Here is a 24,499-nt window from a genome sequence, read left to right on the forward strand (position 1 = left end):
TATTCAACCTGCAGATGATAAACTGCATAGTTCACATATTTACAGAGCTTTGCGAAAGGTTAGCAGTTACCTCCTCTATAATATATACTAATGTAGAGAAAAAAAAATTTGACACTGTAGAAACATAAGAAACCCTTTGGAAAGCTAAATCATGAGCATAACATTGCCAAGACCTCTTCTCATATTGACAAGAAAGGATTTGCACTGAGAAATCCTATTAATAGAGATTATTTGCATAAATACAAACATAAATGTTTTGTGCAACAGACTCCAAATCATTTGTATTATATGTACTTCTTCTGTGACATGTATGTTAAAAAAATGTATTTTTAATAATACATTTTAATAAGACATTCGTTTTGCCACTTAGAAACGTACACAGACATGACTCACCAGTGTTTCATTTCTCCTGCAGAAGTGAAGTCAAGCTTACAGATCTGTAAACGCCGGGATTGCGGTGCTCCCTCTCGTTTTTCGATGTAAACTTCATTAAACACTCACCAGTTCTCAATAATTCCCTTTCCAGTAAGTTATCACAACTGCTCCACAAAAGCTTTCCAGCATCTCCCTCTCCCTTTACAATCTTAGGATGTGATTTATCACTCCAGTCTCGGTGCATTGACAACTTTTAATAGTACTAATTGCCTTATTATCCACTCCAGTGCAAGAGTAAAACCTTTTGACATTTTCCTTCCTTCCCCGAGGAAAACAAATCCCAGTTCCTGGGATGCTGCCTTCTGCTGCCTCTGTGATTACTGGGGCGAGGAATTCCTTCAGGCCCTTTACCTTATCAACCTCATCTGTCACCAACTTTCCATTCCCGTCTCTTTCTTGGTGCTCCCTAATCACTTTGCATCTTCCGTTATTTTGTGGGTTTTTTTCCTCTTCCTTTTTCATTTGCAATGTCAATCTTCACCCCATATTCTATTCCTTATTTTCTATCAATGTACTTTTTCACATCAGGCTCTGTGATACTTACCTTGCTCCAGTTTACTATTTTTAAATTAGTGTAGGAGTGCCTATTAAAAAAAAAAAAAAGCATTTTTCTGGCTGTTCCATATTTGAGATTTTGCTGCAACAACTCCAAGCAAATCACACACGTACACAAATTTCTGTATGTCACCTACCAGAGTATCTTAATTTTCTAAAAGCAAATCTAATATCACAAAAACATTTGGCAGGTCTGTAGCCTTTGCAATGCTGATATAATAAATAAATTTGCTCTTTTTTTAAAGCAAAAAATTGGAATTAATTAATTGCAGTACCACATACCCTCAGCATCTAGTTTTCCTGCTCAGTGTGAATAGTAAGAAGAGAGCAGCTATAGAAGAGCATTTCTGATGTATGTTCAGATGTGCAGGAGCACAAGGCTAAATGCAGGAGAAAGACCAAGGGGCTGAGTGAGGTAACACCTACTTTCACAGTCCCATGGATGTGCTGCTTAGATGGGACCACTGGAGCCTTCTGCTCACAGCAGGATGGTTGGTCATCAACACTGGATCAGGTCAGCTGTGGCTTTGTTCAGCCAAATCTTGTAACCCCAGAGGAGGGAGAACCCACACCCGCCCTGGGTGACTTGTCCCAGTGCTGCACCACCCTACTGGTGGAAGAGCTTTTCCTAATATCCAGCGTGACCCTCCCAAGCCACAACTTGTGCCTGCTGCCCCTTGTTGAGGAGGGTTTGACTCCATCATCTTTGTAACTCTGCTTCAAGTAGTTGTAGGCTGCCTTAGACTGCCCCTCAGCCTCCTCTTTCCCAGGCTGAACAACCTCAGGTGCCCTTGTAGGTCCTATGCTTTAGCCCTCTAATCAGCTTAGGTGTTTTTCTCTGGACCCTTTCCTATTTCTCCACATCCCTCTTGAACTGGAGGGCCCAGAAGTGGTCACAGTATTCCAAGTGTGCCTCACCAGCGCTAACTACAGACAGGTGGATCACAACTTTCCGTAACTGCTGACCATGCTCTTAAGGTACCTCAGTATGTGATTTCCTTCATTTGCAGTGAAAGTGCAGGGTTCATTCAAATTCAATTTGAGATCCGCCATAGCCTCCATGCCCTTCCCAGCATAGCTGCTATGCAGCCAGTGCCTGTCTATGGGGTTAACCTGCCCCAAGGCACCGGACTTTCTGCTTCTCCTTGCTGAGCTCTGCGAGATTGCTCTTTGGGCGATGCTCAACTTCCCCAGCTTTGCCTTTGTATTGAAGCTCTACACTTTAGTGTGCCAAATGCCTCTCCTGATTTGGTGTCACCCACAGGTTTGTTAAGGGGTTCCATTCTGGCCCATCACACAGGTCTTTGATGAAGATATTGAACAATATTCGTGCAGCAGCAGTCCCTGAGGTACTCTGCTTGTTACCACTGCCAGCTGGACACCAAGACATTGATCGCTGCCCTTGGGGCCTGGAAGCGCAGGCAGTTTTCAGCCCACGTAAGAGCCCACTCCACCAGCCTCCCCTTCTCTATATAGCCAGTCATTTCATCAGAGAAGAACAGGCCAGGCAAGCATGTTTGCCCTTGGTAAATCGCCTTCTCATCCTTCATGCCCTTGGCAATTCAAACGTGTTTCATGGAATTCATCTCACCCAACCTTCAGTACCTACAGGTGAGCAAGCCATGGCCTGGGCCACCTTTGAAAACAGTGAGGAAAAGTGGGTCCTTCTAAGTCAGATTCATCTGAGCCACTGTAGATGTCAATTTTAGAATAAGATAAATTTGCCACAGAAGTTCCTGTTTCCTTTCATTTATATAAGCAGGCCATAGGGTACCGAGCTCGATGTCCATATTCAGACAAATTCCGCTTCTTGTGCCTTACCTTCAACTCCTATACATTGTGCAGTCCATGGTTTTCTGATTCTCTGCAGACTACCTGAGGGTCTCAAAGCCTAACTAGAGATTCCCGTAACAACATGAAAAGAGAAAAAATGTGTATGCCACTTCCAATGTTTGTTCTACCTTTGCTTTCATATACAAACCAGTTAGTCATTGAAGCATATGCTTAGCTTTACTTGCACAAGCAGCCTCAAAACAAAGCTCCTACAGGAGCCAGCATGCGATTTAGCTGGCACAAGATGCCTTTAAGTTTGGAAATTAAGTATCACATTTGATGCCAGAGAAATAGAAAAAAATGTTATCAATGTTCCAAAAGGCAATTTCTCAGTATTTTTTAACAGTCATACATTATTATAGGAGCATTAAAATACAGACTCCGTTATTGCTGTTAATTATCATTCCTCCTCTTTATTGTCCCAAATGGATTCTGAAACAATATTTGGCAACACTTGATTTTCATACATTCCTTTCATACATCTGCAGGTTTTTCTTACGTTTATAGATTTGTTCAGATGTATTTTGGCTTAGATTTCTGTCTGAGCAACATCAACTACCACAGCATTTTGATTGTCTCACTGGAGAGTATTTGAAATCTGAAAATCAAAATCTGTATATTTGGCTGCAGTATGAGTTTGTTGTCTTTTAAACATATGGGAAAACGGCATAACCTTTACTTCACAATTAATAATTCAAGAAAGCAAGATGTGTAATTAAAAATCTTACTAAATATGTTGGCTCTGAATTCTCTAGGTCCCATGTGTGTATTGGCAAGTGTATGTAGATAGCCTCTTGTTGCAATGACAGTTCAAAGCATCTATGTTAAATGGGAATTGTACAGTTCAATACTCATTAATTTCATTTGTGGATGTTAACATTTTCTATTAAGTATTTTTAAAATATACAGAGCACATACGCAGAAATGTTTTTTTACAGCTTAAGGCTGTGAGCGGTTGATTTTGTAGGAGTTTGACAGTGAAGTCAAAAACTCTTGTATCAAGGATGAGATGTGTAACAATATATTCCAGATCTCAGGTAAGCATCCTACCAAACAGGCAGCAAAATATCCTGACTGTAACCAACCTCCCTCCCTCCCTTCTTTCATTTCCACTTCAAGCAGCATATTTAACTATTTAGCAATGATTTCAGGTGAACTTTGAGATGAGATGTGCAGGACAACCAAGGGATCAGGCCCAGCCAGCACGGGTTCATGAACGGCAGGTCCTGCTTGACCAACCTGATCTCCTTCTATGACCAGGTGACCCGCCTAGTGGATGAGGGAAAGGCTGTGGATGTTGTCTACCTGGACTTCAGCAAAGCCTTTGACACTGTCTCCCACAGTATTCTCCGGGAGAAGCTGGCGACTCGTGGCTTAGACAGGTACACTCTTCGCTGGGTAAAAAACTGGCTGGATGGCCGAGCCCAGAGAGTTGTGGTGAATGGGGTGAAATCCAGCTGGCAGCCAGTCACAAGCGGAGTCCCCCAGGTCTCAGTTTTGGGACCAGTCTTGTTTAATATATTTATCGATGATCTGGATGAGGGGATTGAGTGCTCCCTCAGCAAGTTTGCAGATGACACCAAGTTGGGCGGGAGTGTTGATCTGCTTGAGGGTCGGAAGGCTCTGCAGAGGGATCTGGACAGGCTGGATCGATGGGCCGAGGCCAACTGTATGAGGTTCAACAAGGCCAAGTGCCGGGTCCTGCACTTGGGTCACAACAACCCCAGGCAACGCTACAGGCTTGGGGATGAGTGGCTGGAAAGCTGCCCGGTGGAAAAGGACCTGGGGGTGTTGATTGACAGCCGGCTGAATATGAGCCAGCAGCGTGCCCAGGTGGCCAAGAAGGCCAACGGCATCCTGGCCTGTATCAGAAATGGTGTGGCCAGCAGGAATAGGGAGGTGATCGTGTCCCTGTACTGGGCGCTGGTGAGGCCGCACCTCAAATACTGTGTTCAGTTTTGGGCCCCTCACTACAAGAAGGACATTGAGGTGCTGGAGCGTGTCCAGAGAAGGGCGACGAAGCTGGTGAGGGGTCTGGAGCACAAGTCTTATGAGGGGCGGCTGAGGGAGCTGGGGTTGTTCAGTCTGGAGAAGAGGAAGCTGAGGGGAGACCTTATCGCTCTCTACAGTTACTTGAAACGGGGTTGCAGAGAGGTGGGTGTTGGTCTCTTCTCCCAAGTGACTAGTGACAGGACTAGAGGAAATGGCCTCAAGTTGTGCCAGGGGAGATTCAGACTGGATATTAGGAAAAATTTCTTTACTGAAAGAGTGGTGAAACACTGGAACAGGCTGCCCAGGGAGGTGGTAGAGTCACCCTCCCTGGAGGTATTCAAGGAGAGTGTAGATATGGCATTGTGGGACATGGTTTAATGGGCATGGTGGTGTTAGTTGATGGTTGGACTTGATGATCTTACAGGTCTTTTCCAACTGTAGTGATTCTGTGATTCTGTGAACTCATCCCACAATTACCTGAATTAAAATTGGCTTCCGATCTAACAGGTCCTCATGAATGTCAGCTGTCTCAGTAGTTAAGAACCCACCACCTGCTTCCTGAACTGCCCCAAGATAACAAACATCAGCTTTTCCATTTGTCCCAGTACTGGAACATCACCACATTGTATCAGACCCGCTTCCCAATCAGACAGAGCTCTTTAAGCTGATTATCCCTGTCTAATTTTTGAACTATATTACAAAAGACAAGGGTGGATGAGACCTCCTACTCTTGGCAGATTTGATTCTAGTCATTCTCACCCACCACCCACCTGCCCCATGCACAGTCCTAAGGTGACCGAAACCCACATTTTTTTATGATCAATCTCCCTTCCAAATTGTCACCTAGTTCTAGTTGTGCTGAATTTGGGTGAACATACATTATCTTTTTCCACTATCACCTACAGACCGCACATGGGTAGCTGCATGCTACAGAAGTTTGATTTTAAAGTAATTTTTTGAGATTTCCAACAACTTTCAAAAGGTTAGGAGGAGGCATTACTGATGCTTCTTGACATTACTGTATACTACATATGTTATGAAGTGTGCACAGGCACCAATTTTGAATTACAGTATTGACTTCTGCATTTTACTCTGCATGCAACCTCCCTTAAGACCTCATGACAAATGCACTTGAATCTCAGAGGCAGCTGTATCTTTAACTACAGTATTTTAATTTTCAGTCTGGCTGCTAAAACAGAAACAGCCTTCAAAGATTTAGCCAAATTCTGGCCTCTTAAAATTCAGTAATAAGATCACACTGGTTTTGACCAACCCGTCATCTCATTTTAGATTAAAACTTATTGCCCAATGTGGCTTTAACAAAAAAGAGATCATTTCAGAAAATGGATTATCCCATTAATACAAAACAAATGGATGATTTATTAGCAGTCTCTCCCAAAACCCATTATTTAGTAAACTTTCAACAGCTGTTCACTACAGAGGGCTATAAGGCATGCCTTAGTCAATCATTTAGCTTAGTGTTCAATTTTGAAAAGTGACTGATAACAACTGTTTGCAAGAAAAAAAATACACAAGCCTGTAGAAGGCAAAGGTAAAATAATCTGATCACTAGAATGATTTTATCATGAACTTCACCAAGCAGTATTAGCTATGGCCAGAGAAACATAAAGTTGCTTTTCTCACATCCTTAGCTGTAACTCAGCACTCCTGCAATTCACCTGAATGTTGCCCCGTCTTTCCCTGAATTGAGCCTGTTCCCTGGTTTCATAAGCAGGCAGCACAAATGAGTTCCACAGACCAATTACGCCTTATGTGAAAAGGTGTTTCCCTGCGCTAGGGTCATGTTTTCCACCTTCCAGTTAAGTTCTTCAGCTATACAATAAAAAGCATAGAGATGCTGATTCAGCCTTTCATTAATTTACACATTTCTAACACTTCCCTTCTTAATCATCTGCTTTCTAAAATGGGTGTTCTCATTTTTTTCCCCCCAAAAAATGCCCTTCAAAAAAAATTTTCTTCAATCTTTATTTCACCCTTCTCTGACTCGTCTTAGCCTGCATTAGTTTTTCTCAGAGGGTAATAGTAACTTTGATACCATTTTAGAGAACTTGCCAGCAGAAATACACTATTTGTTATGCTCCATTCCGTTCTCAATAATCCCATTCATTTGACCATAAATTTATAGCGCATTCCCTTATGTACAGGGATATGCAAGACACTGTTCTGAGCTGACACATGCAAAATCTCAGGTATTTGCAAGAAAATTTGCATTTATTTGTCTCAGTACTTCATGTTTATCAAAGCCTGCCACTCCATCATCTCTTCACCCTGTCAGTTCTAGCTGTAGTTCCTGGTAGCATCCCCTCTAAGGAACTGTATCAGAGTTTCGCAAATACTGCTGTGCCAGCCGTCATTCTGCTTCTCAAGTCACGAATGCATTATGTAAGGCCAATCCTAATACAAACTACCCATATTCGCCTTTTAAGTGATACCATTTCTCCTTTTTTTTTGGGCCCTCAGACAGTTTTACATCTACCACAACATTATGCTTCTTATTCCAAAGTCTTCAAAAAATAAAATAATAATAAAATGCCAAATATATTTAATTCAGTCAGTTCCTTATTCATTACCTTACTAAGAAACTCAGATAATGGCAACAGAATAGCAGAACTGTCCTCTGCAGAAATCAGTCTTGCACGCTACTACGTAAGTTGTTTTTTGGTTGTTTTTTTTTTAATTCTGCTTTTAACTATGAAGTATATTCCTTGCTCACATGAGCATCCTTTTTAGAAAACACACTAAAAGATGCTCCCTTGATATCCTTTCACAGAATAGACTCTTTTTTAAAATGGAAGGTTACGGGTTCATGTTACTGAGATGGTCGTTTCATTCCTAAAGCCCTTCAAAACGCCCGAGTTCATTCCAGTCAGGGTGGGTGACTCATGTCAGTTGGCTTCAGCAACTCTTCTGACATGCCAAAAATCCATTAGCTTCATATCCATTAGCTTCATCAGCAGAAAAGAGCTGACGGGTTACCTTCCCATTTGCCTTAGCATTGAGTCCAAAGGATAAGAAACTTTCACGTTTTAACATTTTCATCTTTCTTGATTTTTCTTTAAACCCCAGATGACCCAGCATGCACATTCCTCCTTGGGCTTCCCATTTCCAATAAACTGCAACAATTGTGTTTACATAGCTTTAGATAGTCACCTTTTAAAAAAAAAAAAAATATTTAGGATGCTAACATGTTATTTGTGGCCATTTATGTTCCTTGACTTTGGGGGTTTGTTTTGGGGTGTTTTAAGTTTTGTTTTGAAAAGTCTTAAACTGGCTTTAGCTTAACTAAACCGTTAAAACCTCACAGATCTGCTACTTAACTTACTCGCCTCGGCCACAAGCACACATATATGAAGTCAACATTTAATACAGATCTCTGAAGTCCACAGATGCACTAATCTAAATACATATGAAGTTACTATGTCAAACACCTTTCACATACAGCCCAGTTGATGGATGTTCATCCCATGTCCTGTACATCCAGAGTTCACATCCATCCATCTGATGCCAATGCTGTTCACACATGTGAACAAGAACCCAACAGAACCTGTGTGACAAAGACTCCATTTCACATTACCTTGCTGGTACAGCAAAAACCAGAGAAATTGGGGCAGAGCAAACAGTCCTTCTTGGGTAGAAATTTCTAAAAGTTTCACAAGTTTGAAATGCAGAAAAATGCATTAAGCATTTGTTTGGATTCTCAACTTCTTTAGAATAACCTAGTAACAAATTACTAAAACCACCTTAAAAAGCTACTTGAGAATAAATTTTCCAGCCCATCCACAGCTATGCCTTCAGTCTCCTTTAGAATCTGCTTCCTGCTTTGATCTGTCAGACGGAGGCAGCAAACACAACGGGCAGATTAAGTCCCATTGGCTTTCCCAGACTTCAGAAGAAACGGGCAGTCTTCCAAGAAGCAAACTAAAGCCAATCTGTACCCTAGTTTTTGCATAGCTGACACCCTAGACAGTAAAAGTCAAATTAAGTGACAACTGCAAAAAAAAAAAAATTATGTCTAAGTTGGGGAGAACATAGTGGCAATAGAGGTGAATATGAAAGTAAGTATCATTTCCAGCTAAAATGGACTGCAGGAGCAGCCTTCAGTTCATTCAGAGCACATTGTACTGACGTGCTATCAAGGCCTACAAAGCACTGGCCCTTGCAGAGTGCTCAGACAGAAGCCGCATCTCTTCATCTCACCAACTACTGAAGTCTGAAACGACCTCCATAGTTTACTGAGTGTAAAACAATTCAGCATCAGATCACTGTGGAGTCTGCACTTGCAACAGTTATCTGCGTACTACAGTTTTAATCGATGAGTTACGCATGCCTACACATCTGGGAAAAATAACATAGGTACATTTGCTTAGCACACAAGTATCACAAGTATCTCTGTAAATGTTTGTACCAGATGCCTGCAGGCTATAAACATAGAGACTTTCTTATTTTCTGTGTACACAAAGGCCAGAGTCAAAGTGAATTTTCACCTTTAATAAGCTCATGAGTCTTTGTTATTTAATACGCTGTAAAAAGGTACTACAGATTGATAGATTATTGCAGTGACATCTAAAGAACATGGACAGCCATGAGGCTGAAACTACAATATCACATACGTTATGTAGTCATCAATACTATCTACTACAGGATGAAGAAAAATACTTTTAAAATAAACAATATTTAACTGAAAACATAGAAATGGAGCTTTCTTTCTTACAGTATGGTTACATATCTATATTCCAAGAATAACATTTTAAAAATGCTAGATCTTGAAAGGTCATAGATAAAAAGAGTCATGATGAAGATGAACCAGTTTTGCCCAGAAATGCTATAATGAGCACACTGCACAGTTTTTCAGCAAATCCTAGTTTTGCCAAGCTTCAAGAGGCAAAAGCCTGAAATGTAAAAGCTTCCAAATTGTCTAGCTAGTCCACTCGTCCTGCTCTGGAAGGCCCAGTGACCCACACTGCTCTAAGACAGCGTGTCACCACAACTGTTCTTTGCTGACGTGAATGCCATCAGGAAGAGACGATTCAGGTCCTTATGATGCCAGGCCTAACAAGAAGCCTCCAACAAATCCACTGGACACGACGATGTTCTGTTTGATAAATTCTGTTGACTGAGAAGAAGAATAATATTAATAAAAAACTGAGTCGGTTGTAACATCTGATTGTAATATTTAATACTTATCACAATTGCCTGGAAACAATACTAAAATTATGGAGGAAACTGTGGGGTGAAGCAACGTGTTTAAAAACATATGAAGCTAGGTGGCAGCTTCTGGCACCAATGGAGTGAAAACTGACTCTTGGCTGTCTTTAACAATATATTTAAAGGACAGTCAGCATTTTAGAAGTCAAAATACAGAGGAATTGTCATAGCAATTTCATGCCAATACCACTCTTGTTTTGACTGAAACAAGACAGAAGTTCTACAAACTCCCTTAGCAATAAAACGTGAGCACCACCATCACTTCAATTTTAATCACAGGAAAAAAGTTAAAAAAAAAACACAAAACAACCACTGTTTTTTGGAAGACTAGATCATTGAAAAAGAAATAGACCTCATTATGAGCCAGCTTCCTAACAACTTAATCCTACAAAAACCACTTATGTATGACCACATTTGTGTACAATATTTCATGAAGTAATAGCACAGAGTATAACATGTTATATCAAACATGTGCCATTTCATAAATCCTCCACTTAAACACTTCAGATTGGCTACGAGTACCCAATCAGAAAAAGTAACATAAACTGAAAATAAATAAAAATTAAAAAAGGAAACAACCAAAAACCCCATCCTGTCCCACTCATTTCTGCAGGGTGATGGAGAAGGACAGCTTAAGCTAGTTGAGGTAGTATAGAAGAAGCTAGAAAACCATCTCTCTTGAACTTCCACTTCACATTCACATTAAAATTTAAGGTAATTTTTATCAACCTATGTGCAACTCCATACAGGTTAAATCTGAGATATCAAAACTCTTAATTACAGAGCACTAGCGTGGCTGTTGGAATATGCTGTAGACAATGTTACAAGTCAGGATTCACAGTTATTGAGAAAGAAACTTGGATCATCTGTATGAAATTTGAAAATAGGTAAGAACAGGCTACACATGCTTTTTTTTTTTTTTTACAAAAAAAACCCCAATTAAATAAAAGTCTTCAAATGACAGAATGAAATAACCTCAGTAACACTGACCAGTATCACAGGCTACCTCTTTTCAACATGGTATGTAACTAACAGATTCTGAAGACAGATATTCTAACTGTATAAAAATGAGGTAAAAGCCACAACTCTTAGTTACAAAGTAGTTATAGCTTTTCTCGAGGAAGAAAGACGTCTTCTCCAACTAAGTAATTTTGTTATCAGCAGACTAAGAAAAGCTGGTTTTTGTCCTTGTAGCTACCATGTTTTAACCACAACACCTCCAACTTTTTACCGTGTCATGACCTTACTGCTTTCTCACTAGCCAAGAATCTGCACAGACAAAATGGCAAAGCCAATGGCAGTCCCTAAGCCATATCAGCTGTAGAAATGCATTAACTTTGAAGCTTGTGTGTCATCTTTAAGAATGAACAAAATAGAAAGCTAAATGAATAAGAGAGAGTACAATCTGATAACTTTTAATAAAATATACAGCCAGACCATTTCTGGTGCCTTCCAGTTTTGCACCCACATTTTCAACTAATCATCACCTGCAGTGGCAGGTAAGAAGAATTGGCTCGTAGAAAACAGTTTATCACCTTAGACTTACCTCTTCAATCAGAGTATTGATTTCAGGTGCTGCCTTATTTGCACGCTTTTTTAACTGTTTTTTTGCTTTGTTTACATCTTTTTCAACTCTCTTCCAGTCAACTTGTACATATCCACTATGACTAGCAATCTAGGAAAATAAAGTGTATTTAGTACAGTTGTTGTTAACATTTTATGAGTCAAAATACAGTATCTTAGTGCCTAAATATTTAATTTTCTCTTTTTTAATTGCAGATAGGAAAATACATTGTTCCAGTTACAACAGGTACTGTGCTTCAAACACTAATATTTTCCAAAATAACAGCAATTCAAATTAGAAAAAGCAAGGACAAAGTTCAGTAGACTACTGTTAATTTTACCACCTATCTACTGTTCAGTTATAAAACCTTTAAATAACAATATTTTTCCTTCAGCATTTACTGTGACTTTACTTGCAAGAAAATGAAAGAGAAAAGCACATTCATAGGACAACAATGAAAAAACTGTTTAATTTCAGTGTCTTTCAAAATTGTGGAATTCTGATTCGTGACAGGATATTTGGGACTAATCAGAATCATCCCTAGAAATACTGAAAATTATTATTTTATCCTACATCATTTAAACTGTCCAAGAAAAAAGTATTTAATACAAGAGAATTCTCACACTTTCTACAAAACCAGTAAGTAGGAAAATAACATGGCCTGTGTACAGCACAAGTTCTGCAACATCAGCAAAATGGGTAAGTTTTGGGGGATTGTTTATACCAATTTACACTCAAACTCACAAAATGCTTAAACAACACCCATGAGATTTTTAGCATGTTTAACCATCATCCCAACTCTTTGCCTTATTTCTCTTACTAAGATTTTATCCTGGAAAAAAATAAGATGTTCTGTTACTTGACCAACATTGACAGTCCACCAATTTCCTTAAGACAATTTACAAAAGAAATACATATATAAACATTTGTAAGATCATAGATTAACAAAGAAAATATCAGGCAATTACTGCATGCTCTAGAGAATAGTTAAAACAAGTAACTCAACAGTAGGGAAAAAAGAGAGGAAAAAACAAAACTAAGGATTACTGCTTTTTTTAACATTAAAACAAATAGATACAGACCACTAAATTTAAAGGTAAATGACTGTTATACAAAAAAAATTTATGAAGAATAGTACTTCTCAGATCCTTCTTAAGGTCATGTTTGGCAAATTCATGTAACTTATGTCAGAGCATTCTATGCAAATGGTACAACTGGTAAATAAAATTCACAGGTAATGAAGTTTTGTGGAACAGATATTTAAATACACAATTTATTCGGTATGGCATAAAAAGAAATGTTTGACATCACTTACAGGCACTGAATTTTATCTTTCACATTGTTCTTTCTACCAAATAACTAAAATTAGACCATCTAACTTGTTTTAAAACAACAGCCACAATAATTAAGCAATGTATTTCACCACAAATAAGAATTTCATGATCCTGAAAAAAAACCCAAAACACTAAAATGAAGCACGTGTCAGACTTCAAAAATTAAGTTCCTAAAAGACCACCTATGTAAGAAAATAAATTTCCATTTCCATCTTTGAAGAAGATTTAAAAAACAATTCGCTGGACAAATGCAAAATGAACTTATTAAGTATTATACTCTTCTTTACTTCATACCTCAGAATATATCATATTCATTGACCTTGCCTGTCTGTTGTAAAACCATTTATCCACACAGGCACTAGTGTTAGGCAGGGATAGTTAATTAAGGACTGTCTATACAGTATGAAAACAAGAAACAAGTCTTAAAGCTGTACTGGTTGTACATCCCAGTCACTGGATGACACACCACAAAAAAAAAATGTTGTGCATTGGGGTAATTTGTATATTATGAATTTAACATTACCATAAGAATTTCAAAGAGGCCCAAGTTTTGAATTGGTGCTTTCTAACTCATAAAACTGAAAACTAAATATGGACTGACCTACCCAGCCCCACACAATGTAAGAAATGCTAATATACTTGCTTGCTTGGAAGTTGTAAAAAAATAGAAGCAAATATAAGACTAGTTTAATTAGCTCAGTTATCCATAGAGTACAAGGATGAGGTAGAAGTTTTTAATTAAGTTCTGTTTAGCTCTCCAGTAGTTACAAATTACATTTGTATCAGAACTCCAGTTTACACAATAAAAATTATACTACTTTTCTCCCTGAACTTAGTAGCAGAAATCTTAAGTTCTGCTTTTGAGTTTTTGTACGCATCTATGAAATAAGCAATAAAGGACAATGTTTTGAATATAAAATTTATAACTGAGAAGAAAAAAAACCAAACAACTGTACTTCACTGCAGTGATAGTCAGAGCCTGTGTCGTATCTACTTTGGCTGCAATCCTACTAATTATGTAACTTTGTCTGTAAGTGCAGAAATAATCCCATTGAAATCAAATGTTGGGGAGACAGACTTCAATTATTAGACCCTAGTACATCATAAAAAACCTATTAGCTTACAACAGTAAATTTACATAAACACAAGTTCTTAAAGTTCATTAGTATTTTTAAACCCAGCCCCTACAATAACAGAGAAACGAAAATAATAATATTCCATTATGAGTTCCATATTTATATATATTAAAGAGTCATACCGTTCGATACATATAAAGAGATATATATATTCTTAAAAGAGCCATATGGGGGTGTGTGTATATCTATACATACAGAAATATATATATGAGATAGAGGAATAATATATACATTATATATATAGATATATCTTTCTCTTATATCACATTAGTAAAATTTATTTTTGTTTAACATCTTTCGGAACTGTTGAAAAAAATCACGGATTTTTTCCAAAAAGGCAATTGAAAAAAATACATCAGTTCAGGAATACTAAAAATAAGTGCATCTTTCTCTACATTAATCAAAGAAAACAGAGATCTAAAGGGAAGACCTCATTTTGGGGGTGATACTGGAGAGGCATGCAAGTACTTTGTTATTGTGAAACATTATTAAGAGTAATGAGCAAAAAAACATTTAAAAGCAAAAAATTTATATAGCACAATAGGACAAAAGAGTTTTAATTTCCTCAAAGACAAAGTCTCTCATACCAAAAAGCTCAACCAAGCGCAGAAGGTACAGGCCAGCTCCCTGTCTTCAGTTGCTTGTGCAGCATACAGAAGCCATGTGTACTTCTAGGTATTTAGATAGGTAGCAACCCCCATCACACTCAACCAGTTTTCAGAACATATCTGACAAGTCTCTAACTTCAATATACAAAGACAAGGAGGGACTGAGAAATGATACAACATTTTTTGTAAGAGTTAAACTGCAGAGGCTGTATCTTCAGCCACCATCTGCCGGCACAGCTCCACTGTAACCAGTGAAACTATTCCAATTTACAAAGGCAGAGAAACGATGCCCCTCCATTTCATGTCAAAACCTGCCAGAAATACCGTATTTCTTTAAAAGGCTAACTTCCAACTACCATTTGCTTTGGTTGTTCCACTGAATGTTCCCTCAAACTCTGCAGACATCAACTGTGAAGTGGGATATTCAACGCAAAACTGAATACAACTCTTTCTTAAGTCCCCACCCCAGAAGCATGTTGTTCTCTCCCCACTTCACTGAGATGCCACAACATCATCATGGCATGGTATCAACAAACCCCTGTACGATATATAGCCAAGGATATCTTAAGAGTTTATTTTGCTTCTTGTGTTGTTTTCAAAGATTTACTTTTCTTAAGTTAGGAAATAATTTAATGAAGAATTGAATTCATCAATGGCATGCTAATGGAACAAGGCAAAATATATTAGTGAAAGCAAAAATAACCAAACAAAAATACAATTTTATGATTACATAATAGTCAACACACAATGGAAAAACCTGCAATTTGTATGTTGACTGCAGAGCAAAAAACAACGAAACCATTATTAAAGATACAGTTTAAAAAACACAGAACAAGCGCTCATTAAGAACAACTGGTTTTAACTAATTCATTATAGCAGAACCACATGAGTTCATCCTTCCCTACTCTTGAGGATTTCACTAAATTCTCTGCTGTATAAACTAGAAGTTATACAAGGAAAATCCCTTACTTGCTATGAGAAATTAATTATATTTTCCTTAATATAGTGCATGAGTATTGGTCTTACAGCAGCATATTTGAAGAGCTACATCTATTTCAATAAAAAGGATAGTTAATTGATTAAATTAAGCTGTTGACATATCCAGCAAGAAGATGTAATAACAGATCTTAACTCTGAAAAACTATGCAAATTCCTTAATGTCATTTTTATTCTCTTCCTCAGACTACTTTTCATTTAATCTGTATTAAGACTGAAAAATTTCTAGACCACTTACAAAAATCTGAAAGATCTTTTTTGTTTCCCGTACAAACTGACACTCCAAAAACATATTGCTCTTGGTTTCCTACCAGATTTCTTGAGATGAAGTCATCACACGCTGAAGAAAAAAAATGTATTTTTTTAGTTTCAGGACTGAAATGTTTCACTGAATGGGCTTTAGCCAAGAATCTTGCCTTCTGTAGTTGTTCTTGTTTTAGCAGGTAATTACAATGTCAATATTGCAATGAGGAGTTGAAATGAAATGTGACTTCAGAGAAATTTATAGATAAAAAGGAAGTTTCTAGTCATGTGCTGAAATACTCCTCTGCCCACTCAGGGGAAGTGCTGAACATTCATAGGGAAATTAAAATCACGATGTGTGATCTTTAAATGAAAAAATTAAAGACTACAGAAATGTAATTACATTATAGAATTTATGACTCAGCTTTAAAATGCAAAATGTCTTGAATTAAAATGAAAGACCAAGGCATTTACTTCATTCCCTTCCGAGAGAATCTGATCTTACTTAATTAAAGATAGAGACAACTCAATCAAAATATGCAACTCATTTTTCCTCTTGGATAATATTCCTTTGCAGATACACTGTAAATGAGATCAACTAAGAAATCAGACACTTAAACACATGGCAAATCTATTTTATATACAGGAGAGCTCCCCAAACTTCACAGCTTAACAAGCGAAAATACTGCACAAGTAATGTGTTTTAAGCAATCTCTATTTTCCTTTGTCTATAGACAAAAGTTTTTAACTTTTCTGCTTCCTGTAGTCAAAAGTACTAATGAAGGCACATGCAGGCAACATTCTGCCTGCTACCCCTGGATGCCAGGCCTCTGTTCTGTAGGCTCTTCAGTCATATTTAGGCAAGAATTGTCATTAAAAGAATTAAGACCAATGCAATGTGATATGGGAAGAGAGATTCTGATCTTGAAGCCAACTAGATAAAAGCATGACAAGTACTTCAAGATCAACTGCATATGCACACACACACACATATATATAATAAAAAGATTTAGTTCTTCCCTCATGATCCAGAAATATACATTATGGGCTAAAGAAGTCCAGAGTGCTCCATCAAATTGATTCATTTGCTGGCATAGCACATTTGGCCAAAAATTTACATCTCGACGATTCTAAACCATTTCAGATTCAACATCCTTGTAAAATGCATTCCTATATTTAGGTACAAGCCCAATAACCAGTGATTTCCAGGAGATTTAAAAAGGTCATCAATGCACAATGGTGAAGTGGAATGAATGCTAATATTATAAAGCTCCATATCAAAACTATTTCTCTTTGACTTTTTACATTGCTGTTGATGCTTGCTTTTGAGTAATGCAAAATAAAATACACTTTATATTTGTTGAAAATAACTTAAGCCGAATAGTTCCAAGAGCATACATTCTCATTTAAGTGCTGCAGTTCAGTTATATGTTCAACAAGGAGTTTAAAAAAAACAAAAAAAAACCCAAGAGAGAATGATCATGAAGGAAGTAAAAGTACTTCACACAACTGTGACATTTTGATGCATTACACAGCAGCAATCAGAGGTACTACCCAAGTCTTCCTGATCAATGGTTGACTGCAACAGCCATTACAATCTAAGAAATAACTAAAAGTGGGATATGCTTTTCAGAAACCCTCCAGGGTGATGTTGGAAAGAATAAATAAATAAATGTATCTCTCTCTCTCTTTAACATCCTGCCCCAAAAAATGGTGTACTATTTGCATGAACCTAAGTAGGCACCGGTATATTTCCTCTAGAATGACTTGGGGAAAAATGACAAGCTCACAGGTAGTAAGAAATGAAAAATGCCAGTAAAAAAAATTAAGAATTACTTGGCATCTTACAGAAGATTATGTGAAATTCTCCTTCACTTAAAGTTTCTTCATTTAATTTAAAGGCTTTTTGGAAATATGCCCTCCCCTAACCACAATATCTGATGAAAAATGCAAATGGTCAAGCCAGGTAACATCATTAAAAATATTTTGGAGTTGAAATCCAATTGAACAGAAGAATGCAGTGAAGCTGTCAGAAGTCAGCAAAGCTTCAGAGATTCAACAGATATAACTAGTAAATACAGCATGGGGAGAAAAGAGAAAAACATGGCTTCCTAACAGGACCAGAACACACCCCCCAAGCAACTGCCAAAGAAGCCTACTTCTTCTAAAGCACTGATAAAATTCTCAAACCTATTTTAAATAAATACAGCTTAAGTTCCTTGACCTCCCTAACCATAGGTTTACAGGCAGTTCCTCTAATCTGGCAATACTGAATCACATACAGCATCTCAGTTTCTGCACAGAGGTTTCTTTTGGCTTACTACAAACTATTTTACAAGATACAGTAGATTCTGATTTACCACTGATTTTTAGAAATGCCTCTTTTGTACGCGATATTCCAGCTGAAATGTAAGTTTTTGATTGATAAGGCTAAAAAGAGGAAGTAGATAAGAAGCCTTCCTAATTAAATTTTACCCAACAGCTGTGATTTTCCTATTGTTTAGTAAATAACATTTGCCAACTTATAAAGCATGAAATGCTACATACTTGAAGCAGAAGAAAGCCACCACCTACTGCAGTTGCTGCAAGCTTTCCGACTTTCTGGAACAAAAATCCCGCACACCTTAGGAGAACAAAAAAAAAAAAAACCCAGTCCAATGAAGTTTGCTGAACAATGCCACACTTCAAAATTCTTGACTACAACTATTACTATTTTTTCATTTAACAAAGCAAATGTATCATTTCACATTTTTAAATTTTAAGATCAGAATATTTAATACAAACAAAATTTAGTTTATAACATCTAACACAGGACAACATGAGTAATGGTTGCTAGTTCATGGCTGTCTGATGGCCCCTTTAAAGTAAGCTTGAGATCTCCAGACCTTGTCTACACACAAAAGCTGTATGCTACTATTAAATGTAACATGTTAATAAAGCACAATGTAATAATATAAAAGTGCCATTGTAACTGTTCCCAAATGGAAGGTAAATATATTATACCATCATTTATATTAACTACACAACCCATAACTTAAATATCTCAGGTAAAAAGAAGTTACATCCCTACCACAAGAGTTAAAATCAGCGGGGCCCCTCTCCTGGGCCATGGCCTTAGTCTATTTTTAATGGATCAAAGCAACCAGAAAATTAAAATCTCGTTCGCAGTCTCCAAACACTCCCACATCAAATAGAGAACAGCACAGATATATGGATATCACAGAATAGTCTGGGCAGGAAGGGACCTCTGGAGGTTGTCTGGTCCAGCTACCTTCCCAAAACTGGGCCAGCTGCAAAGTCTGATTCAACCTCCAAGCTAAACCAGGTTGCTCAGGGTCCTAACTCAGGCAAACGTTAAATGTTTCCAAGGCTAATGGTTCCATAACTTCTCTAGGCAAGTCTGCTGGTGTCTGACCCACCCCCCACAGCAGCCCACACACGCAGGGGAATTTTTTTCCCCCTGCATATGAATAGTGAATTCATATTTATACACATGAATACACACACAGAGGTATGTACATCTACAGATACTGACATATACAGTTTCCAGATCTTTCAATAAGCCGTTTTTTATGTATGCCAGATGAACTATTCCCTAGAAGCTTCACAGTTTATGCATACACATCCAACTTTGAAAAATAAATTTAATGCTACAGAGGCAAATTGAGAAAAATTAGACTGAAAGCTAAGCCTCAAAGCTATACTGAGCCTGGACATAAAAATTTCATTTTTAGCCTATCTCATCTTCCATACCTTGCATAATTCTGTTTTAAAAGTTACTGTGCTACCATAATGTTGTTTTTCACTGAACTTAAATTTTTTTAGAATACTGGAACAAACAAATACCATTCAAACACCTTTGACAAATAACAAGTAGCTTGACATAGCTGCTAAGACTGTGGCCACATTTTCCGGTTTAAGTCCTCATCTTTACTGTCTAGCTTTCACCATGAATTAATTATTTTAGCGTAACTATGCTGTGGTATCTCTCTTCAGTTAACACAAGAGCAGACTATTAATTTGTTCAAAATGGCTCCAGCTGAATTTAGAGGGAAAAAAAAGTCTCTACAAAACAGGGCTCTTAATTAAAAGTATATTCTGCCACATATTTTTTTTTCCTTCATTTCTTTTACATATAAAATATGTCTTAGCCATAATATCATAACTAGATTTCTAAATCTATACAAGTAAGGAAATATGCTTTTCCATACAAACAGAAGTGATATGCAGTAATTTTCCATTTATTCCTTGTATTTTTAGAGTTCTGACATTTCCCCAAATACTTTTCAGAATAGCTGGTATGAGTTCCCTTAGCTAACTGGTACTTTACCAATACTACAAAACACTTTAGAATGGTAAGTCAGAGTAATGAGTTAAGAAATTGTTCACACATGAATAATCTTGATCAATGATAAAGGAAATCCTGTTAGAGAAGATAAATGTATCTGCTTCAAATAGCCTTGGAAAGGGATCTTCCAAGAACAGTAAAAGGTCTAGCACAGCTATGAAAAGTGATGCTCCCTCACCAGCCAGTCACGCCGCCCATCACAATCTGGGTAGCTACGGAGTATTTTTCTACAATTGGTCCTGAATTCCGGCCAAACACACGATTCCACCAATGGTGACGCCGTGCATATTCTGTTAAATCCAACACTTCATAGGAATCATCGTCACTTTCATGTTCTTAAAAAGAAAAAAAGAAGTTATTTTCTCAGTTATACAGCAAATTAATGATCTATGTAAAAACTCCAAACATTAACAGAACCGGTTTTGGTATTAACTGGCTAAGCCAATGGTTTAAATTGCAGCATACAGGCTACCTATGGTCCAGCAGCTCACAGAACAAAGGATTTTGAGATTTTATGCCATAATCTTCAAGGTAAGGAAGACTATAGGGAAGGTATCATCTATAAAATCATGACTGGCACAGAAAAGGTGAACAGGAATCTCCCACCTGTTCAAGTACAGAAACCAAGAGGTGTCAGATGAAACTAGAAGGTAGTTGGTTCAGCACAAAAAAAGGAAGTCTTCCTCTCCCCTCCTTCACCCCCCATCCCCCGGAAGCCCCGGTTAACCTGTGGAATAGCTCGCTGCAGATACCAAAAGCTGATGTGGACTCAAATAGCAGCAGAACAAATTAAAGGGGAGAAAAAAAAAAAATCCACCAAGGGCTGTCAGACACAAAGACAACCACCATGGCTTATGAGGTCCTGGGCTGAAAAATCATTAAAAACATTGAGAAAGTAGCACTATATGCTTACCCTGTTAGATTTTTCTTAGCTCATCCTGCAGCTGATGGCTTTCAGACACAGGATGCTGGGCTTTCATCTGACTTACTGCAGTTGCTTTTATGATCTTAAGCAATGTGAAACACGTCTAACTTTAAGAGAAAGCATAGACATCTCTTTTGGATAGACCAAAAAAGTTTAAAAGATTGAGAATTTCTGGCCTAGTGTTCTCCTCATACGGCTAGATGTTAGCCTATGCTGATAAGCCAAGAAGAGACACGTCTGTTCCTTTTCCACAACAGATGAAATGGATGAAGCTGGGACTTCAATTAAGTTCCATACTTGCAGTACAATTCCACCAACATTTTCAAAATAGTCCTACAACTTCAAATTGGAGATCCTAAATACCACATTTACTCAAAAAATCAAAGGGAAGAGAAGGTTAAATCTTTTTTTAAAAAAGATATTTTAAAAGCATATCATAGTCCTATGCACATGCATACATGAATTCAACTCCATTTCAGTTACATAATTTAAGGTGAAATATAAGTTCAGCAATGATGCTGGGACATTCCAAAGAGGGAAAGAAGTTAAATGACTACCTAGAATTATAAAGAAAGACTGAAGATATGAGCAGTCTATTAAGAATGTCAGCAACATTTTTAAACTCTTACTACAAGTATGAGTTAAAGGTTAGAGAATGCAAGAAGCGCACACGTAGGTATGAATTCTTTCCCTTTATTATCACTTAAGTGTTTTTGAGTACTAAAACATAAAAAGCAAGACCCATAACACTAGAAAGTTGTTACTGAATCTTCTTTCTTTCCATCTTTGAGGTATGGAGTGCAAACTGTTTAACTTCTTTAAATGGAGAAGAACATAAAACCCCTGTCGTAGACTGTTAGTTATGCTAATTCTGCCCCTAAATTAATAATATTCAAATCAAAACTCACACAAGTATAACACGTTGCGTGGAAAATAATAATGCTAAAGCATTTTCTATTGATAAAAAAAATATTCCTTTCCTGGTAGGATAGTATTATGCATAGTCTTCACGCACATAAAACTGTGCCTGTGCAAAAAGGCGTTACACCGTGAGGTTATACTGATACTCTTGAGGATCTGCACGTTAGAAGATGTGGAGACGAGGGAGGCGAGGGAAGCCCTTCCTAGCTTCCCCAGCGCGCCCCGGAGCTTCGGCTCCGCGGCCTCCGGCGAGGCGCCGCCGACGCCAGAGCCCGGCACCTGCGACCTCCCGTCCCCGCGCTGCCGTGAGGACCCCGCCTGCCCTGCGGTTCTGCGGCGGCTTTCACCCGAGCACCTGCCGCTCCCTCCCCGCCCCTGTCACACCGCTCCCGCCCAGAAGGGCTTTCGGCAGTCACACGGCGGAACGCCACCGCGAAGCCCGGGAAGGAGCCGAGAGGAAGGTACCAGGGCCGCCAGCAGCGGCGGCTGCCGTCGCTTGAGCCCGCCCGGGGACGGGCCAACGGCTACGCGCGAGACCCGGCGCGCAGGCGCCTCGCCCCTCCCCCACCGGCCGCGCGGCCGGGGGGGACGGACGGGGGAGGGGCAGAGCCCGGGCCATCCCTCCCCCGCCCCCGGGAGCCGGCAGCAGCAGGAGCCGCGGGCTGCCCCCCGCCCCCGAGAGGACGGGCGGTCGCTACGCCTCCTCCCCTTTCTCGTAAGGGGACCGGACCGGACAGGACACGTCGCTGCGGACGCGCCGGAGCCCACGGGGAGCCCACTGACCTGAGGCGGTGCGGGGCCTCCGCGCCGCCATGTTGGCTGGTGCTGACAGCGGAGCCGGGCCTGGGGCCGCCTCGCTCCGCCCCCAAACGGCTGCTCTGCGCTGCCAACGGCCGCGCCGCTCTACGCTCTCCCCCAGCCGCGGCGCCGCCCCCTCCGCGGCCGCGGGGCGACAGCGCGCATGCGCCCGCCACCCTCCCCTCCCCCAGCAGCAGCGCGAGGAGCGCTTGGGGACTCTCCCCGAGGCGGCGGCTGACGTCACGGGCAGCGCGGGTCCCCCGGCGCCGGGGAGGACTGTGGGGGCTGTAGTTCCGCGGGGGCGAGGCCGGGGGAGGGCGGCCATTTGGGCGGGGGCAGCCCGCTGCCCGCCCTCACGGCGGGGCTGGCGCAGTGGGGCTCGGTTTCTCCGCCGTCAGCGCCCCGCCGGCGGCGGGGCCGGCCCTTCTGCCCCGGAGGCCTTAGGCTGCAGGCCCGAGGCGCGGCGCTCCCGCTGAGTCGCTGTGGCGGTGGGGCGGAGGGTTGGCAGCCTGGGCTTCTTGCCTGGACCGTGGGAGACCTACTCACCCCGGTCATATGCGGAGGGTGAGGACCCTCAGAATAACTTTTTCCGTGGAAGAGAAGTAAAGGTGCAGCAGTGGCCGTCGAGGGACAACAGGCCGCACGCAGCGGGGACATTTGAAAACACGCGTCGTGTTGCCATGGGCATTAAGTGTCCCATAAAAATTAATAACCAGAAAAGACAACAAAACGCAAACCCCGTCAAATAACGAAGGTTAAAGTCAATGTGAGCCGTGAAACGTTTAAAAAACAAGTGAAATTCGGGATCGCTTGACCCCAGTTTACTCCCTCCGATGCAAAGGTGGGTGCTGTTGGTGTTGCTTTGGCGGGCTAAAAGCCACACAATTTTATTTCTCTGCATTTATTTTGTTTTATTGTGTGCAGCTCCGAGCAACCTCTATTGCCATAATGTAGAGGTAGCCAACACAGTAAGTACAGCTTTCAGGAGTGTTGTGGCAATGTGAACATCAAGAAAGCAAGAGAGTTCAGTTATTATAAATACTAAAAGAAAATTGGAAACAGATTATTTAAAAATTATTACAGTCTCTCATTTGGACTGACATGCTGCCAGTATGCAAGACGGACAATGAAAAACCCCCACTTTTTCCCCATGTCATAAAGCTATTTTTATAGAGTGAGACATATCTCTCAACATGCGAACTAAGCATTTGAGATTCTAATTAGCCCCTTAATTACACCGGCCTTAACAGTCATGCAAAAAAAAAGAAAACCATATGTTCTACATGAAGGTACTTCTTAAATCAGCTCTAAGATTGAAGTTAGCCTATAAAATTTGACGTTAGTATATAAAATAGTGGCTTGCTTATTAACTGTTTTTTATTACAAACATTCGCCATCATGAAAATCAGGTGATAGCATGCCAGACAGAACTAGGTTTATATATAATATATTGTTTTCCTTAAGATTTTCAATAAATGTATTTCTGTATGGAACACAAATTTGCCTCTTACAATTTGTTTTGACAAAGATGTAACATCTGTGGACTTTTCATGTTTAAATTTTTTTTTTTTTTTTGGTATTCATT

At 39.5% G+C, this 24,499-nt stretch overlaps 1 protein-coding gene across 1 annotated transcript; it reads right to left on the bottom strand.

The window, feature by feature from the left end:
- Nucleotides 1-9,303: 9,303 nt before the first annotated feature.
- On the bottom strand, nt 9,304-22,961 carry FUNDC1 (FUN14 domain containing 1). Its single transcript, XM_059822815.1, has 5 exons — nt 22,900-22,961; nt 20,449-20,605; nt 18,470-18,545; nt 11,588-11,716; nt 9,304-9,949 (listed from the first exon to the last, which is right to left on the bottom strand). The coding sequence occupies exons 1-5, from the start codon at nt 22,928-22,930 to the stop codon at nt 9,872-9,874; spliced, it is 471 nt and encodes a 156-aa protein (XP_059678798.1). The 5' UTR covers nt 22,931-22,961; the 3' UTR covers nt 9,304-9,871.
- Between the last annotated feature and the right edge of the window lie 1,538 nt (nt 22,962-24,499).

This window comes from Gavia stellata, chromosome 1 (assembly GCF_030936135.1).
Source record: "Gavia stellata isolate bGavSte3 chromosome 1, bGavSte3.hap2, whole genome shotgun sequence".
NCBI lineage: Eukaryota > Metazoa > Chordata > Aves > Gaviiformes > Gaviidae > Gavia > Gavia stellata.